Source organism: Garra rufa, chromosome 25 (genome assembly GCF_049309525.1).
Source record: "Garra rufa chromosome 25, GarRuf1.0, whole genome shotgun sequence".
NCBI classification, from domain to species: Eukaryota; Metazoa; Chordata; class Actinopteri; order Cypriniformes; family Cyprinidae; genus Garra; species Garra rufa.
The window spans coordinates 15,756,229-15,770,054 of record NC_133385.1 but is presented as its reverse complement, the minus strand read 5'-3'; the positions used below and the strand labels follow the sequence as shown (position 1 = coordinate 15,770,054).

The window sequence follows — 13,826 nt, the reverse complement described above, 5'->3', positions numbered from 1 at the left end:
ATAGCAACCACAAGGGGTCAAACTCGCAAACACTCTTCTGAAAGCTTCTGAAATGATTAATGGGACACCCTATGGTCACATGGACTTAACGAACATGCACATGCGGTGACCATTGTAAGTCTTGAAGACCAAAAGCGCACGTGAAGTGTGCCATTTGGGGCAGGGCCTTGGAGCGGGAGTTGGCAACCTTTTTGGCATGAACAAAGTGCGCCTAACTGACCCGTTCAGCTGTGCAACCTTCTGTATAACCTAGAATACAGATCTGTTTTTCTTGCATGCCCCTATTGTTCTGCTGCAGGAAACAATTTTTGGTCTGTCCAAGAAACTGATCTGCATTGCGCTATCGGCAAGTTGTGCAAGTAAACACATCTAGTCTGCATTATCCAGGGGTTGCACAAACAGTGCACTACCCAGTTGAGTAGCATAGTTTTGGTAGACTTTTTAGTGCTCCTTGTTAGATTAGCTGCAGGACTATAAGGAAGGATTGGGCCTTGCATTAATCATACACATGCACTCAAGATTGCTTTTTGCCTCGTCAAGTTCAAGTCAACCAACACGCAATTGCATTGAAACAGCTGGATTGCAGAGCACCAAGCAGGCCCAAGCAATCACAAACAGATTCCTGCCTTCTGTAGGTCCCAGGCCAGAGCAAATGCTCCCAGACTTCCCACAGCAAAGAGACAGCAGAGTTTTGACCTTATATGGATTTGATAAACAAGGCAAGAACAGATGCTGAGGCTGGAACATCTAAAATGGGGGAGGATGCACTGAAAAGAGCTTGCGGTATGATGGAGTGACTCAATTGCAGTGTGTTTTGAAGAGGATGGGAGGGGCAATATGAAGCGGGTCTAGATTCCTCTGGAGGCAAGTAGGGTTCAGTAGAAGGTTAAGAATTTTCCCACGAAACCCAACACCCGGCAATGGCTTTCCCACCACCCTAGAGATGGGACGTGTTCCCGAGGCGGCCCGGCCCTTTCTGGTGTTTTAAGTGCAGATGCTCTCGGTTCTCCTTTATCTTAAAGAACAAACTCTGTCTTTGTTGATTTGGATCCAAGTTGTTTTGGACCTCTGTCAAGCTTGGATGACATGACAAGTGGTGTCCATTTTAAAAAGCTTTCCAGTCATGCAAGTACAAGCTTCTGTCTCCTTGAACAAGGAAAGATCGAAATCTCAATAACTTGTCTACTGTACTTATTTTGAAATAACACGGGGATGTCCAATTCTGATTCTGAAGGGCCACTATCCTGCAGAGATTAGCTTCAGTCATAATTGAAAACACCTGAAACAGCTAATCAAGGTCTTCAGGAGTTTTAGAAACTTATGGGCAGAACAAAACTCAGCAGGACATTTGCCTTCTAGGAGCAGGATTATACCCCCCACCATTAACACATCAAATCACTAAGAAATTCTGACTGATATCATTACTGATCCAGTAAATACATGTGTCGCCATGTCAAACCTTGTCCCCAATGACACCCCAAGTCCTTGCAGTCCCCCTCCAAATCCACACTTTAATGATATAGAGCCACATATAATCCCGTTGGATATAAGTTGGCAGTGAAGACAGTTAAACTCTCCTAAGCACCCTCCTTAAACCTAAAATGACAAATGGGACATTCTACAGCCTCAAGACTGTAAGTACACATTAAACCTATCCCAAATGGCACACTTCATGTGCACTTTCGGTCTTGAGAACTCACAATGGCCGCTGTGTATTTGTATTTATTAGGATTAACCCCTTGAGATGTACCATCTCGTTTTTTCAAGGGGGTCCCAGAAAAGTGTGGACTCAGGTGAAGACTGTGAGGGCTTAGGGTGCCATTTGGGACAGGGCCTAAGTCAGTGTTGCCAAGTCCACAATTTTTACGCAGGATTATGCTGCTTTAACAGTGTTGCCATGGGTTTTTTTCACGTCCACAGGTTGATGCAACTCCAACAACATGATATTTACCCCTTGGAATTAGGGCTGTATTTTACCCCCCGGAATGCGATTTGGGTTAGTTTTGGACTAGTTTTGAGTAGCAATTGGGTGGGTTTGGTTGTGAAAACCTGGCAGCCCTGCATTAAGTGCACAGTTTGGGGAAGGGCTTCGTATGTGGCAAATTTTTTCCACTCATTTATTAATGTTCATATTGTATCTATTCCTATGGATTAAAGTTCAGGGGGTGCTTGTTTAGGGTTATTTGCTTTTCTTACCGCTGTGCAGAAACCAACCAAACAAACTCCACATCATCTTACAGTTTAACTTCAAAGAGTGTGGCATCTGTCACCCAACATCTAAACAAATCCATTTTCATTTGGAGAGATGATGTAAAACTAAAGGACGTTTTTTTGCCCCCAGTGGAATTTGGTGGAAGATTCTTCCAAGGTGGCACCTCTTTGTTTTGACCACAGAACTACTCAAGTTTTAGATCCTGTGACTTGCCATAAGTTTACCTGCATTTTACAATGTCCATGTTTTCCTCTTCAGACCCCATTTAACCTTCTCTGGCACTTTCCCGGGTGGCACGCTGCCTTCTGCCATACACTTGTTCCACCATGAATGCCCGTGGTATAAATTTGTCAGCCTGGCCAAAGGCCATGTTGTGATGTGTGGCTGTCTAGTCCTCTGTGGTCACTTTAGGCAGGACATAGAGACAGCGCCGAGAGTATTTATATTCCAAAACAATCTGCAGTGTTTGTCATACCAGCCACACAAGGGCCACTCTGGTTGCGTCGAATGAAAGTCTTGACATTTTTGTGGCTTTGTGTTTCTACATTTTAATTTATTTCTTTTTCTGTGTTGTTGCAAACTGAAGTGGCCCGATGTGCCTCATAAACATCCTAGCATGAGTGAGAATGGAAGGGTTTTATTAAGGTTCGCTCCACTTCTCTTTCCTACATTCCCTTCATTTTTTTGTATCTCTCTCTTAAGCCTCCTATGTCTCTCCGTTTTCTCCCTCCCGATCTTGCTTCTTTTTGAAGAACTAAGAAAGGTTGTGGTTGTTTTTGTTAGCGACAAAGTGCATGTGTGAATGAGAGTGCAGTTTTAGAAAAAGAGGGTCAGCCAAAAATAACCAGGCCTGTGAGAATAAGCCGGTTTTTACTGAAAGCAGCTGAAATAACTTCAGGAGATGATGAAGCTGAATCATAGTGACATTGGAGATGACTATTTCAGTGTCTCACCTTGGTGCCTAACCTAAAATGCAACTGATACACATGCAAACATGTAGAATGAAACTCTTGTGAGACCACATTTGTTTCTAGAAAGAGTATCTATCTATCTATCTATCTATCGATCGTTCTATCTATCAATCGTTCTATCATTCTATCTATCGTTCTATCTATTGATTGTTCTATCTATTGATCGTTCTGTCTGTCTATTGTTCTATCTATCATTCTATCTATCGTTTTATCTATCGTTCTATCATTCTATCTATTGATCGTTCTGTCTATGTCTGTCTGTTGTTCCATTATTCTATCGTTCTATCCATCGATCGTTCTGTCTGTCTCTGTCTGTCTATTGTTCTATCTATCATTCTATCTATCGTTTTATCTATCATTCTATCATTCTATCTATCGATCGTTCTGTCTATGTCTGTCTGTCTGTCTGTTGTTCCATTATTCTATCGTTCTATCGTTCTATCTATTGATCATTCTTTCTGTCTTTGTCTATTGTTCCATTATCGTTTTTATCTATCGTTCTATATGTCTGTCTATTGTTTCATTATCGTTCTATCTGTCGTTCTAACTGTCTGTCTATTGTTTCATTATCGTTCTATCTGTCGTTCTATCTGTCTGTCTATTGTTTCATTATCGTTCTATCTGTCTGTCTATTGTTCCATTATTCTATCATTCTATCGATCGTTCTATCTGTCTGTCTGTATATTGTTCTATTATTTTATCGTTCTATCTAACTTTATCTATCAATCGTTCTATCTGTCTGTCTATTGTTCCATTATTCTATCGTTCTATCTGTCAATCGTTCTATCTGTCTGTCTGTCTATTGTTCTATCTATCGTTTTATCTATCGTTCTATCATTCTATCTATCGATCATTCTGTCTGTCTGTCTATTGTTCCATTATTCTATCTATCGTTCTATCTATTGATTCATCTGTCTGTCTGTTGTTCCATTATTCTATCGTTCTATCTATCGATCGTTCTGTCTGTCTATTGTTCTATCTATTGATCGTTTTATTATTCTATTGTTCTATCCATTTATCGTTCTATCATTCTATCTATCTACCGTACTATGTCTATTGTTCCATTATTCTATCGTTCTATCTGTCTATTGTTCCATTATTCTATCGTTCTATCTATTGATCGTTCTGTCTGTCTATTGTTCTATCTATCGATCGTTCTATCTGTCTATTGTTCTATCATTCTATTGTTCTATCAATTTATCGTTCTATCTATATCGCTCTGTCTATATCTATCGTTCTGTCGTTCTATCATTCTATCTATCATTCTATCTATTGTTCTATCCATCTATCGTTCTGTCTATCGCTTTATTATTCTATCGTTCTATTATTTTATTGTTCTGTCTATCGTTCTATTCTATTGTTCTGTCTATCGCTCTATCTATCGTTCTATGATTCTATCTTTCTATCGTTCTGTTATTCTATCGTTCTATTATTCTGTTGTTCTGTCTATCATTTGTTTAGTCATGTTTCTTTGTTAATGCCTATTTGTTATTAGCATCATTTGTATGACATATACAGCTATAGCGTTCATCAATGTTTATGTTCTAAAAACACATATGACCTTTTTGGTTTGATGCAAATGTCTTTGTGGTTTAGAGTTAGTTAGAAATTATGTTATGTCAGTGTCATGAATCTGGAACAAACCGGCGAGGTTGCTGTCCCAGGCTACATATCCTGTGGTGACAACTTGTGGTCCTGCTTTCAGGTGGAACAGTCCAAAGTGCTGATAAAGGAGGGGGGTGTCCAGCTCACGCTGACCATCGTTGACACACCAGGCTTTGGAGATGCGGTGGACAACAGCAACTGGTGAGTTTAAGAATTATGGGGGCATTTCAAGTTATATATGATGGTTTTAAATCTGTTTTCTGTTCTCTGTCTTTGCATTTGACTTTGCCTTTCATCTTTCCTTGTCTTCTTTCCTTCAGCTGGCAGCCTGTCATTAACTACATCGACAGTAAGTTTGAAGACTTCCTGAATGCTGAATCCCGAGTAAACAGGAGGCAGATGCCTGACAACAGGGTGCACTGCTGCTTGTACTTCATCGCCCCCTCTGGTCATGGGTAGGTACTGCGTCCCTGTACAAACGAAGCCTGGCATGAATCAACCAGCTTAAAATAGAAGCACCACACATACACACACATGTCCTGATTTACACATTTTGCACTTTGTTCAGGAGTGGGATGATGTTGGAATTTTATATATGAGTACCGTACATCTGTGGTACAATGAATGCTTCAGAACATCAGACTGTGCATTGATTTAAATGCATTAGCGAGTAAAATGGAGAGATGGAGGACATATGAGCACAGATGGAGATGCATACTACCCACACCCAGATCCAAAAGCCTTACATAATGCCTGCTAAACTGGGCTTGACGTATGATAGGCGTTGACTTGTTTATTTTTTAAAAATGATTAAGCTTATTTGGCTCAATTTTGACAAAGATTATGATTTTTTTTTTATGTCAGAAATTAGATTTATATGAGATTGTAGTGCCATATAAAAAAAAGATTTACACATTTATAATTTGTATTTCATGATAAAACTGACAGAATTTGAAAGCTGAGCTCTGTTATATTAAAAGCAACAAAGCACAAAATTATTGCAATTACTGGGTGGCTGGCATGCTACAAAAAATGAGTGGAAGATGTTAAATATTATTTCCAACTGTTTACTGTTGTATGCATGAATAAAACAACTTGTGAATAGTCACTTAATGTTATTTTCCTCAGAAAAGACGATGTAACTTATGTTAACGAGTTGAAGTTTCAATTAAATACATCTGAGGAATTAACATTGGATTGCAATTTCGACTTTATTCTCTAAACATTTGACTTCATTCTCGAAAAATTTCGACTTTATTCTTGGAAAATTTCGACTTTATTCTCATAATTTAGAATTTTATTCTCATTATTTTGACTTTATTCTCGAAACATTTTGACATTCTTGAAACATTTTGACTTTATTCTCGTAATTTAGAATTTTATTCTCATTATTTCAACTTTATTCTCAAAACATTTCGACTTTTCTTGTAATTTCGACTTTATTCTCGTAATTTAGAATTTTATTCTTGTAATTTTGACTTTATTAGTAATTTCGACTATTCTCGGAATTTAAACTTTTTTCTCGTAATTTCGACTTTATTCTCATAATTTAGAATTTTATTCTCATTATTTCATTATTATTTTCATATTTCATTCTTTATTCTCGAAACATTTTGTCTTTATTCTGGAAACATTTCGACTTTATTCACATAATTTCAACTTTATTCTCGAAACATTTTGACTTTATTCTGGAAACATTTAGACTTTATTCACGTAATTTCAACTTTATTCTCGAAACATTTTGACTTTATTCTTGAAACATTTAGACTTTATTCACGTAATTTCAACTTTTCTCGAAACATTTTGACTTTATTCTGGAAACATTTAGACTTTATTCACGTAATTTCAACTTTATTCTCGAAACATTTTGACTTTATTCTTGAAACATTTTGACTTTATTCTCGTAATTTCGACTTTATTCTCGTATCTTAGAATTTTATTCTCATAATTTAGAATTGTATTCTCATTATTTCAACTTCATTCTCGAAACATTTCGACTTTATTCTCGAAACAGGATTAGATGGACCCAATATTTCCTCACTGCTTGAAGACTCTATTTAGTACTGTTTTGAAAAAAAAATTTCACAACGGATTAATTATTACACATCGAACTCAGTGTGCAAGGTATATGTCCGTGACAAATTTTTAGCATAACGAATATTAAAAAACACATACAAAAATTTAATCTCAGTGTGCGATGACCTTTATTCTCAAAACATTTCAACTTTATTCTCAAATCATTTTGACTTTATTCTCAAAACATTTAGACTTTATTCTCGAATCATTTTGACTTTATTCTTGTAATTTCGACTTTATTAATATTTACTTTATTCTTAAAATATTGTTTAATCTCATAATTTTAGAAACTAATCTCAAATAATTTCAACTTTATTCTCAAAACATTTCGACTTTATTCTCAAAACATTTTGACTTTATTCCTGAAATATTTCGACTATATTCTTGAAACATTTAGACTATATTATCGTAATTTTTATCGTAATATTTTGACTTTATTCTTGTAATTTCGACTTAATTCTTAAAATATTATGTCTTTAATTTTATAATTTTAGAAACTATTCTCAAATCATTTTGACTTTATTCTCAAAACATTTCGACTTTATTCTCAAAACATTTCGACTTTATTCTCAAAACATTTCGACTTTATTCTCGTAATCTCTACTTTATTTTCATAATATTTTGACTTTATTCTTGTAATTTTGACTTTATTCTCAAAATATTGTGTCTTTATCCTTTTTTTTTTTTTAACATAGCATGATAAGTGCTTAAATATGATGTGTTATATATTTTACTTTATTTGTTTTGGGGAAATGTTATTGCAGGATTATTCTTTTTCTTTTTTATTACTCACCCTCATGTCGTTCCAAACCCGTAAGACCTTCATTTATCTTTGGAAACCAAATTCAGATATTTTTGATGAAGTCCGAGAGCATTCTGACCCTGCATAGACAGCAACACAACTGACACATTTAAGACCCAGGAAGGTAGTAAAGACATCATTAAAATTTAAACAAAAATATTTTAATTTGTGTTCTAAAGATGAACAAAGTTCTTACAGGTTTGGAACGACATAACTGAGTAATTTATGACAGAATTTAAATTTTTGGGTGAACTATCCCTTTAATGACTTTAAGATGTGGGAAAATCCTCTATAACAAACTCTGTGGTGCTTTATAGTTCATGAGTATGTTTACTTGTATATTTACATTCAGTATAGTGTGACCCCCGCAGCGTGCTCTTTGTGAGATGCCACCATGAAGCAACATTCATATCTCTGACCTTTGTGTTGCATCTTCAGTCTTGACATTCCTGAAATGTATAAACAGCCCCTCAGCTGGCCCCCAAAGCCACAAAAACACACACAAACCCTGCTCAGTGTAAGAACAGCCTCTTTGTCTGGAATCCCAAACGAAAGTGATGCAAAGAGAGACAGAGTGAAGCCCTCATTCCCTCCATGACATAATTTCTCTGGTTTGGAAGGAAACGATGAGAAAACGTTCAGTGCTGTGTGGTGGCGGCTCTGTGCTGACAGTGGCCCCTCTGCTCTGGTCTGTTTATTCATGCTAGTTTCTAGTGCCTGACTTGTTTCAGTTCTATTGCATCACTTCAGAGGTTACAGATGATTTTTGTGTTTGGTTTATGTGTAAGCTTTGCAGACTTATCTAATGTTTTACTTAATCTTACTGTTACTGTCACTGTTCATTATATTCATTTTACCCATGTGGAAAACTATGTGAAGTGAAAGCATGCCTCTTATTGTTTTATTTTTACCCCATTGTTCCATGTAGTTGAAGTGGTTTCTATGCTTTTGCTTGTCTGTCTGTCTATATCAGGGGTGCCCACACTTTTTCGGCTTGTGAGCTACTTATAAAATGACGAAGTCAAAATGATCTACCTACTATAAAAGAACATATTTATTTATGAATATATTGAGAATTCTTTATATGTTGGTGTAGCTTGCTTAACTACATGAACCCATATTGCACAATACAACTACATTAAGTAATTTTGTAATAGGCTTTATGCCGAACGTCACATGACCAACCCCGGAAAACAGGTCTCATTGCTTCCGCTTGTCGGAGAACGTGTTAATAGCCATAATAAATAATGGCGATATCGACGGACTTTTAAGGTAATCAGTTAAACAAGCCAGCTGTTTATTGTGGACATTTCATTCGATATTTATATATAAATGTTAGTGAAAAGAATAAAAATTTAAAACTTTTATATATCAATCCACATATGTGATGGACATTGGTTATGATCATTTTTAGTGTCTACTTTGAATGAATCTTGAGTAAATCATGTTCATATTTAAAGAGGGATATGCAAAATGCGTGAACCGGAAGCAACGAGACCTGTTTAGCAGAAAACGGAAGCCTGTTGGGCATAACCCCTATAGACCTTTCTCACAACTTCCGTATTTTGCGCCGGAAATACGTAATTGCTGTGTAAACCTATTTCCGCCCCGGTATGCCGGTAACCAGTTAAACAACGTGAAAAACGCTTAACGTGGCTTAATGTATGTAAAAAACGACCAGGAAACCCCAAGTTTCTGTCAAACCTTACGTGGAACAATAACTACTATCAAAAGAACGAGCCCTTATTCCACAGATAAAGTGAATACTATCACGTTAAGCGTTTTCTCCCCCATAGAAGCCCATTATAAGGAAACAGCGTAACGTGGTTTACGTACCTCAACAGCGACCAGGGAAAACCAAACTTATGTTAAATTTCCCTTATAATAAATACTTGCTGCTGTCAAAAGAACGAGCTCTCGTTCAGCATATAAAGTGATCGCCCCCCATAGAAGTCCATTATAACAAACCATGTTAAGCTTTTTCCTGAATGGAGTTCTATAGGGAGAAAAGCGTGATATTATTTACTTTATATGCTCAATAAGAGCTCATTCTTTTGACAGCAGAAAGTGTTTATTATAAGTAAAATTTTAAGCTACGTTAAGCTTTTTTTTGTATAATGGACTATGGGGGGCGATCACTTTATATGCTGAATGAGAGCTCGTTCTTTTGAGAACAGAAAGTGTTTATTATAAGTGAAATTTAACAGAAGTTTGGTCTTCCCTGGTCGCTGTTAAGGTAAGTTAAACCAAGCTGTTTTCTTATAATGGGCTTCTATGGGGGAGAAAACGCTTAACGTGATATTATGCACTTTATCTGTGGAATAAGGGCTCGTTCTTTTGATAGTAGTTAGTATTTGTTCCAAGTAAAGTATGACAGAAATTTGGGGTTTCCTGGTCGTTTTTTACGTACGTTAAGCCACGTTAAGCGTGTATAAACGCGGATAAACTCTTAGTGGAAAAATGTATATCCTTTATCCAATTTGTTCCTCTTTGTGACGGAGTTTTCCTACACGACTCTTATGAGGTCGGCAAAAGTTATCTTTGGCAAACCAGCGAGGGAAGTTGTGTAGACGCTCTCCATTTTAATTTTAAATTACCCGGCTTTCTGCTGTGTTGACATTACACAGGAAGTCTGCATACCCTGTGATTGCGTATTTCCGGTTTCTGTGAAAAAGGTCTATTACTTTACTCTGATGACTTGCACTGAATGGAATCAGCCACTTGGCGCCGCTGTATGCACGTTCATGCGCGGTGATTCGTGTCATAAAAGGACAGATGTCAGACTGGCTGCCTTGTACGTCAATCAAGTGACCAAATTAATAGTGAGGACGGATGATTGGCTGACTACATTGGCTGATCGTCTACTTTATTTGACGTCTAATTAATGCCGTGCGATCTACCCACACCACCTTTGCGATCGACCGGTAGATCGCGATCGACGTATTGGGCACCCCTGGTCTATATTGTTCTATCATTCTATTTATATTGTTATATCATTCTATTTATATTGTTGTATCTATCTATCTATCATTCTATTGTTCTATTGTTCATTCTATCGTTCTATTTATCTTTCTATTGTTCTGTTCTATCGTTCTATTTATCTTTCTGTTTATCTATCGTTCGTTCTATCGATCATTCAGGCAATCACTCTATCGATCGTTCTACCGTTCGATCATTCTACTGTTCGTTCTATCGATCATTCTATCTATATTGTTCTATTGTTCTATCTATATTATTCTATCGTTCTATGGTTCTATCGTGTATCGTTCTATCTATCATTCGGTCTATTATTTATTTCTATCGTTCTATTTATCATTCTGTCGTTCTATTGTTCCATCTATCTTTCCATCTATCATTCTATCTATCGTTCCATCTATATAGTTCTATCATTCTATGGTTCTATCTATCGTGTATTGTTCTATCTATCATTCTGTCTATTATTTATTTCTATCGTTCTGTCTATTTATCATTCTGTCGTTCCATTGTTTATCTATCGTTCTATTATCTATCTATCATTCTACCATTCGTTATATCATTCTATTGTTCGTTCTATCGTTCTACCTTTTGTTCTACCGTTCTTTCGATCGTTCTATTGATCATTCTATCTATATTGTTCTATCGTTCTATCATTCTATGGTTCTATCTATCGTGTATCTTTCTATCTATCATTCTGTCTATTATTTATTCTATCGTTCTATTTATCATTCTGTCGTTCTATTGTTCCATCTATCGTTCCATCTATATTGTTCTATCATTCTATGGTTCTATCTATCGTGTATTGTTCTATCTATCATTCTGTCTATAATTTATTTCTATCATTCTGTCTATTTATCATTCTGTCCTTCCATTGTTCTATTTATCTTTCTATCATTCTGTTTATCTATCGTTCTATTATCTATCTATCGTTCTACCATTCGTTCTATCATTCTACCATTCGTTATATCATTCTATTGTTCGTTCTATCGTTCTACCTTTTGTTCTACCGTTCTTTCGATCGTTCTATTGATCATTCTATCTATATTGTTCTATCGTTCTATCATTCTATGGTTCTATCTATCGTGTATCTTTCTATCTATCATTCTGTCTATTATTTATTCTATCGTTCTGTCTATTTATCATTCTGTCATTCCATCGTTCTATTGTTCTATTTATCTATCGTTAAATCATTTATCTATCTCTCTATCTCTATCTATATTGTTCTATCATTCTATGGTTCTATCTATCATGTATCTTTCTATCTATCATTCTGTCTATTATTTATTTCTATCGTTCTGTCTATTTATCATTCTGTCGTTCTATTTATCTATCGTTCTATTATCTATCTATCATTCTACCATTCGTTCTATCATTCTATTGTTTGTTTTATCGTTCTATCGGTCGTTCTATTGATCATTCTATCTATATTGTTCTATCGTTCTATCATTCTATGGTTCTATCTATCATGTATCTTTCTATCTATTATTTATTTCTATCGTTCTGTCTATTTATCATTCTGTCATTCCATCGTTCTATTGTTCTATTTATCTATTGTTAAATCATTTATTTATCTCTCTATCTCTATCTATATTGTTCTATCATTCTATGGTTCTATCTATCATGTATCTTTCTATCTATTATTTATTTCTATCGTTCTGTCTATTTATCATTCTGTCATTCCATCGTTCTATTGTTCTATTTATCTATTGTTAAATCATTTATTTATCTCTCTATCTCTATCTATATTGTTCTATCATTCTATGGTTCTATCTATCAATCTATCGTTCTATCTATCATTCTGTCTGTCATTTATTTCTGTCGTTCTGTCTATCATTCTGTCTGTCTGTCTGTCTAAATAACAATGTATTAGCACAAAAACAAGTGTAAACTGTTACATGCAATTCGCTTATTTCACATATTCCGAATCGTTTTTCAGATTGAAGCCTCTTGATATTGAGTTCATGAAGCGTCTTCATGACAAAGTCAATGTCATCCCGCTCATCGCCAAGGCTGATACACTCACGCCAGAGGAGTGCCAGCTGTTCAAGAAACAGGTTTGTGTTGATGTGTGAGTTTACATTTTGCAGTTGATGATTTACATTTTACAATTTTGTCAAGTATGCTACTATTCTTTCATCTTTAGATTATGAAGGAGATCCAGGAGCACAAAATCAAGATCTACGAGTTTCCGGACACAGAGGACGATGAGGACAGCAAACTGATCCGAAAGATAAAGGTAGAGTCAATCCATTTGCTTAATATAAAGCATTTTATATGAACACAATGGTGGATATTTTGATGAATCGAAAATTTAAGTTTTTTCTATGTATAAACTGTTTATGTAATAGTTTGTGTTGTCTCTTATCACTGCAAAATTATCACAAATTAAAAAGGATTCATGCCAGTATTGTCCAAAACCCCACGTTTCTAGAACTTTCCAAACTTGTTGTTTAATTTGTGATAATTTTGCACTGATAAGAGACAACACAAACTATTACATAAACAGTATGTGTGTGTATATATATACACGGTTCACAAAACCCACGGTTCGGTTCGTATCACGGTTTTAGGTTCTTTTTTTTTTTTTACTTTAACACTCCAGAAATTTACTTTGGCATATGATATGTAGCTTAATTATCCACAATTTAGGATACATTATTAAAAAAATTGTTATATCATGTAATCATGCACAAACTGAATTGGACTTGACTTGAAGCACATTATTGGGACCATCTCTGAGGAAAGCTAGGGGAGATTTTGATACAGCAAGGAGAGAAGACATTGATGACATGCTTTTCATTTATTTGGCAAAAAAGGAGAATGTGTATTGCTATCTCTACAGGAATTCATGTGCCTTTTTAGCACATAAAAATTGAACTGAAGAATTAACTTGCATTTATCAAACTGCCAACTTAAGTGTAGCTCTTACAAAAATTGTATCTTTTAAAAGAAAAAATTATATTCTATAGTCTTTGGATGGTTTTATCTCGATTCGGCGCGGACGCGCCTGGAAAAAACGAGCGCGTTGCACCGCGTGCGCGTCGCGTGCGCGTCGCTTCCATTATGAGCGCGCATACCGCGCGTCTACATTTGAAATAACGAACTTGAGCGCGCAAAAGACGCTACATGTGAACGGCCCATTATACAACGCTGGCGCATCCTCCAACTCCGGGCAGCCTTCCTT

The 13,826-nt window shown here is 35.9% G+C and overlaps 1 protein-coding gene across 1 annotated transcript in view; it reads left to right on the top strand.

The window, feature by feature from the left end:
- The window catches only part of septin15 (septin 15), a 41,866-nt gene that overhangs the window by 15,492 nt on the left and 12,548 nt on the right, over positions 1-13,826 (top strand). The window contains exons 4-7 of the mRNA XM_073831596.1: positions 4,889-4,989; positions 5,109-5,243; positions 12,579-12,696; positions 12,786-12,878. Of these exons, the coding sequence (XP_073687697.1) occupies positions 4,889-4,989; positions 5,109-5,243; positions 12,579-12,696; positions 12,786-12,878 (447 nt within the window). The remainder of the gene's footprint in view (positions 1-4,888; positions 4,990-5,108; positions 5,244-12,578; positions 12,697-12,785; positions 12,879-13,826) is intronic.